We start from the raw sequence: 6,426 nt of genomic DNA, 5'->3' as shown, positions 1-6,426 counted from the left end.
AGGTAGGGTTTTCATGTACAACAGTCCTCACATGGGTAAGCTACTGACATCACACCTTGACACTTTATAATACACCTAAGACTCACCCTGGAAGTACTCCTTACGAGGTAGGGTTTTCCTGGATGGTTGTACAACTGTCCTCACATTGGTCGTCTCTTCTAGTTTCCTGAATAGTGCCAGCCTCTGTTTAGGATCTGTAGCGGAACATTGAATAAGAAATTTCTATCAACTAATCTACCATGTCAATGCTGTAACGACACATTTCATTGGTAAACAAGAGATCCTAGAGGGATTTCGGCACCCACCATTGTAAGACTTTTATTAGTTCTATGTAAGACTGATCTTTTCCTTTCTTTTCTCTCATCTGTTGGATTGATAATCTTTTCAACAGTAAAGGCATGTTGTGGTAGCTTTTGATTAAAATGTCATACTTCTGAGTTTGAGAGATTCCTTCAAAATGAAGGCATCGTTTATTTCTTGAGAACAAGTACTCTGACANTGCACATCTACATGTCAATGTATAACCATGTCAAATTTGAAGAAGATAAGACTTTTGGATTCTAAGATTAGGACCATACCCTCCATTGTTTATAATTGACTATTGTAAGTAACAGTGACCTTGACCTTGGAAAATATTAAAATCCCTTTTGCACATCTACATTTTAGTCTCAAAATGAAACATGCAAAAATATGGACTTTGGGGAACCTACATATGTAATATGGACTTTGGGGAACCTACATATGTAATACAACAAGGTTCTGACAAGTGCTGATTATTTTTTATTGAAGAAGGACATTTGTGGTTGGGGCGCTAGGAGGAAGGGTCCCTTGGAGAAAGGGTTAATGAGAAAGAAGGGGTGATAGGGAAACAGGGATAGGAAGGGTGCCACTAGGAAAAGGGATTAGGATGATGTGCGGATCATTGTATAAGAGAGAATTCATTGGGAGGTTGGAAATAGGGAGAGAGAATATATTGTGAGATTTTTTTTTATTAGGAGTGGTTGAATAAGATAAAGAATTCATTGGGAAACATGTGATTGGGAGGGAGAATTAATGGGGAGGGGGTCACTGAGGAAGAAAATTCATTAAAAGGGGCACTTAAAGAGATAATTCATTGGGAGAGGGGTATTTGGGAGAGAGAATTAATTGGTAGGGAGTCACTGAGTGAGAAAATTCATTGGGAGAGAGGTAATTGAGAGAGATAATTAAATGGGAGGAGGTCATTAGGAGAGAGAATTCATTGGGAGAGAGGTAACTGGGAGAGAGAATTCATTGGGAGAGAGGTAACTGGGAGAGAGAAGTCATTGGGAGAAAGAATTCATTGGGAGAGAGAATTCATTGGGAGAAAGAATTCATTGGGAGAGAGAATTCATTGGGAGAGAGGGAACTGGGAGAGAGAATTCATCGGGAGAGAGGTAACTGGGAGAGCGAATTCATTGGGAGAGAGGAAACTGGGAGAGAGAAGTCATTGGGCGAAAGAATTCATTGGGAGAAAGAATTTATTGGGAGAGAGAATTCATTGCGAGAGAGGTAACTGGGAGTGAGAATTCATTGGGAGAAAGACTTCATTGGGAGAGAGGTCATTGAGAGAGATAATTAAATGGGAGGCGGTCATTAGGAGAGAGACTTCATTGGGAGAGAGGTCACTGGGAGAGAGAATTCATTGGGAGAGAGGTAACTGGGAGAGAGAATTAAATGAGAGGAGGTCATTAGGAGAGACCATTCATTGGGAGGGGGCCACTGAAAGATAATTCAGTGGGAGAGAAAATTCATTAGGAGGGTGTCACTGAGAGAGAGAGTTCATTGGGAGATAGAATTTATTTGGAGGAGGTCTTTTAGAGGGAGAACTCATTGGAAGAGAGGGACATTGAGACAGAGAGGGGAAATGTCTTAATTAAGATGTTGAATTGAGGAACACAATTATACGCACATGTCAAGTGCAAACGTGAAAATCTTTTAAACTGTCTTACCTAATTTGCCGAGCTTCTTTCTCCGCTCAGCATTATACTTCATTTTCTTTGCTCTTTGCATCATCAAAATGGCTGTTTGGTTGTCCTTGAATCCCCTGTAAAATGATTGTGCAAGAAATAACCTTTATGACATCTACATGTACATGGTAACNCAAGTTATAACCTTTATGACATCTACATGTACAAGTTATAACCTTTATGACATCTACATGTACAAGTTATAACCTTTATGACATCTACATGTACAAGTTATAACCTTTATGACATCTACATGTACAAGTTATAACCTTTATGACATCTACATGTACAAGTTATAACCTTTATGACATCTACATGTACAAGTTATAACCTTTATGACATCTACATGTACAAGTTATAACCTTTATGACATCTACATGTACAAGTTATAACCTTTATGACATCTACATGTACAAGTTATAACCTTTATGACATCTACATGTACAAGTTATAACCTTTATGACATCTACATGTACAAGTTATAACCTTTATGACATCTACATGTACAAGTTATAACCTTTATGACATCTACATGTACAAGTTATAACCTTTATGACATCTACATGTACAAGTTATAACCTTTATGACATCTACATGTACAAGTTATAACCTTTATGACATCTACATGTACAAGTTATAACCTTTATGACATCTACATGTACAAGTTATAACCTTTATGACATCTACATGTACAAGTTATAACCTTTATGACATCTACATGTACAAGTTATAACCTTTATGACATCTACATGTACAAGTTATAACCTTTATGACATCTACATGTACAAGTTATAACCTTTATGACATCTACATGTACAAGTTATAACCTTTATGACATCTACATGTACAAGTTATAACCTTTATGACATCTACATGTACAAGTTATAACCTTTATGACATCTACATGTACAAGTTATAACCTTTATGACATCTACATGTACAAGTTATAACCTTTATGACATCTACATGTACAAGTTATAACCTTTATGACATCTACATGTACAAGTTATAACCTTTATGACATCTACATGTACAAGTTATAACCTTTATGACATCTACATGTACAAGTTATAACCTTTATGACATCTACATGTACAAGTTATAACCTTTATGACATCTACATGTACAAGTTATAACCTTTATGACATCTACATGTACAAGTTATAACCTTTATGACATCTACATGTACAAGTTATAACCTTTATGACATCTACATGTACAAGTTATAACCTTTGTGACATCTACATGTACAAGTTATAACCTTTGTGACATCTACATGTACAAGTTATAACCTTTATGACATCTACATGTACAAGTTATAACCTTTATGACATCTACATGTACAAGTTATAACCTTTATGACATCTACATGTACAAGTTATAACCTTTGTGACATCTACATGTACAAGTTATAACCTTTGTGACATCTACATGTACAAGTTATAACCTTTGTGACATCTACATGTACAAGTTATAACCTTTGTGACATCTACATGTACAAGTTATAACCTTTGTGACATCTACATGTACAAGTTATAACCTTTGTGACATCTACATGTACAAGTTATAACCTTTATGACATCTACATGTACAAGTTATAACTTTTATGATAAAAGGTTTAAACCTCTTTGAAAACTCTGAATACCCGAAGGTTACTTAAACAGTGTTAGAATTCCTAACAAAATCAATTAGAAAATTAAAAAAGACAGAGACAAGACCAACTATTTCATATCACAGCCATAAATATTACCATTCTTGTGTGATTTTTTCCTCCTTCTTGGACAACACTGAACGGTGACTGTCCATAGCACTAATCGTACCACTGGCTAGGGAGGAGGGTGGTCTGGGGTGATGTGGAGCATTCTGTATATCAGAAAGGGGTGAATCCATTCCTCGCCACGCCTTCCGAGGAAGGCCAGGTGGGTGGAGTTTGTCTCCAAGCTCCAAAAAAGGGATGTGGTCTGCAGAAGGTAATTTCCCTGATGGTGGCTTTCCCAGGACAGCATTGCTGAAGGTAACAGAAATAAAAACAATTTTAAACTTTGAAAAATTGTATTGAATCACAGGTTTTTTCTGTTTTTCTTTTTTAACTTGACACTAACATCCATGATTAATTAACTACCTTTTTAATGGTTGAGATAACACTTACTATCATCATGAAGGTTAAGATTACACTTACTTATATCAAGAACCTTAAGATTATCATTGAACATGATTAGACCTACATGTATACAGGAAAAATCGTACCTTGCAGGGATCTGGGGTGTCTCTGGAGGCTTCCAGTCATCCAGCATGTTCTAATGATATCAATGTAGGTATATTACCATATTAATCAGATTAATGTTTGTACATTATTGTAATAAATAAATAACATTGATGTACTAATGATATCAATGTAGATAAATTACCATTATAAATTATGAAATACAGAATGTATAATGGTAGCTGAGTAGGGGTTTCATCTATTTATAAAATTAAACATAGGCTAACGGGCAAATTCCCTCTTCAAGAATAATGGTATTGATTATTTTATAAAACAATATGTTATTCAGATGTTGGATTCACAAAATTCAACCCTTAGGTTATTTTTATTAACTCACCTCATCAAAATTAAATTGTCCTAAATCCACCTCATCAAAATCCTCATCTTCATCATCATCAAGGCGAGCGAACTCTATTGCCTTCTCCAGTTTGTTTCTGAGGTTATAGCCTCTGAATACAGCCTGTAAAATAACCAAAGTAAATAGCTAAATACAGCCTGTAAAATAATCATAGTAAATAGCTAAATACAGCCTGTAAAATAACCATATTGATAGCTAAATACAGCCTGTAAAATAACCATAGTAAATAGCTAAATACAGCCTGTAAAATAATCATAGCAAATAGCTGTGGAAATGAAACTTTTTGACTAATTGAAGATGGTATCAGTTGCAATAAACCTCCCACTAACTACAAACATCTTTAATAAAATCTATTACCTGTAATTAAGTGAGATCTGGTTCTCTCAGTTGAGGGCTAAGATTCTGTAACATAACCCAAACCGAGGTTTGGATTTTACAGAATCTTAGCCTGAGATTGTATTTTAATCACTGACAGGTGTTGTGAACATTTACCTATATTTTTATCACTGTCAGGTGTTGTGAACATTTACCTGTATTTCAATCACTGTCAGGTGTTTTGATCACCTACCTGTATTATAATCACTGTCAGGTGTTTTGATCACCTACCTGTATTATAATCACTGTCAGGTGTTGTGAACATTTACCTGTATTTTAATCACTGTCAGGTGTTGTGAACATTTACCTGTATTTTAATCACTGTCAGGTGTTGTGAACATTTACCTGTATTTTAATCACTGACAGGTGTTGTGATCATTTACCTATATTTTAATCACTGTCAGGTGTTGTGAACATTTACCTGTATTTAAATCACTGTCAGGTGTTGTGATCATTTACCTGTATTTTAATCACTGACAGGTGTTGTGATCATTTACCTGTATTTAAATCACTGTCAGGTGTGGTGAACATTTACCTGAATTTAAATCACTGTCAGGAGTTGTGATCATTTACCTGTATTTCAATCACTGTCAGGTGTTTTGATCACCTACCTGTATTATAATCACTGTCAGGTGTTGTGATCACCTACCTGTATTATAATCACTTCCAGGTGTTGTGGTCACTTACCTATATTTTAATCACTTTCAGGTATCGTGATCACTTACCAGTATTTTAATCACTGACAGGTGTTATAGTCACTTACCTGTATTTTAGTAGCTGCTTGGTGTAACTCCTGTAACACCTCGTAATCTAGGTCAGACATGTCCTGTTCGACTACCAAGCCATTAGCCAACAACTGTTTCCTCACACAGTACCCTCGCCAGGCAGCCTGGATCAGAATGGCTGACTTCTCCTTTTGCAGCCTAATGAAGAATAATAGACTTCTATCGTAGGTTGGTAGTGGGGATATGAAGATTCTATCTTCCTTATTTGCCTTTCTCATTATGACTTTTTCCTACCCTTTAGAAGGTTTTGGTAGAAAATAGCACTGACAAGGTGAACACATTGAATAAGATAGTAGAATTTCAAGTAATGTACAAATTATCCAAGAATTTATATATTATCATGAATTTCTAGTGTGAACTTACAAACCTACAGTTAATATTGGTCACATATTATAGTAGGCTGATGTACAGAGGCACTACCTCACACATCACCTAGTAGGCTGATGTACAGAGGCACTACCTCACACATCACATAGTAGGCTAATGTACAGAGGCACTACCTCACACATCACCTAGTAGGCCGATGTACAGAAGCACTAACTCACACATCACATAGTAGGCTGATGTACAGAGGCACTACCTCACACATCACCTAGTAGGCTGATGTACAGAAGCACCACCTCACACATCACCTAGTAGGCTGATGTACAGAGGCAC

General features: G+C 36.0%; 1 protein-coding gene across 3 annotated transcripts in view; it reads right to left on the bottom strand.

Moving 5' to 3' along the window:
• Window positions 1–60: 60 nt before the first annotated feature.
• The window catches only part of LOC110455129 (leucine-rich repeat and IQ domain-containing protein 1-like), a 40,684-nt gene continuing 34,318 nt past the window's right edge, over window positions 61–6,426 (bottom strand). For all 3 annotated transcript variants that reach the window (XM_021505078.1, XM_021505080.1, XM_021505079.1), the window contains exons 22-27: window positions 5,748–5,907; window positions 4,589–4,711; window positions 4,236–4,285; window positions 3,739–3,996; window positions 1,971–2,065; window positions 61–194 (exon numbers count right to left, since the gene is read on the bottom strand). In XM_021505078.1, coding sequence (XP_021360753.1) covers window positions 76–194; window positions 1,971–2,065; window positions 3,739–3,996; window positions 4,236–4,285; window positions 4,589–4,711; window positions 5,748–5,907 — 805 coding nt within the window. In that variant the 3' untranslated portion in view covers window positions 61–75. The remainder of the gene's footprint in view (window positions 195–1,970; window positions 2,066–3,738; window positions 3,997–4,235; window positions 4,286–4,588; window positions 4,712–5,747; window positions 5,908–6,426) is intronic.

Source organism: Mizuhopecten yessoensis, unplaced genomic scaffold (genome assembly GCF_002113885.1).
Source record: "Mizuhopecten yessoensis strain PY_sf001 unplaced genomic scaffold, ASM211388v2 scaffold8139, whole genome shotgun sequence".
NCBI lineage: Eukaryota > Metazoa > Mollusca > Bivalvia > Pectinida > Pectinidae > Mizuhopecten > Mizuhopecten yessoensis.
The sequence above is the reverse complement of the archived record's forward strand: the minus strand, read 5'-3'. Positions and strand labels throughout refer to the sequence as shown.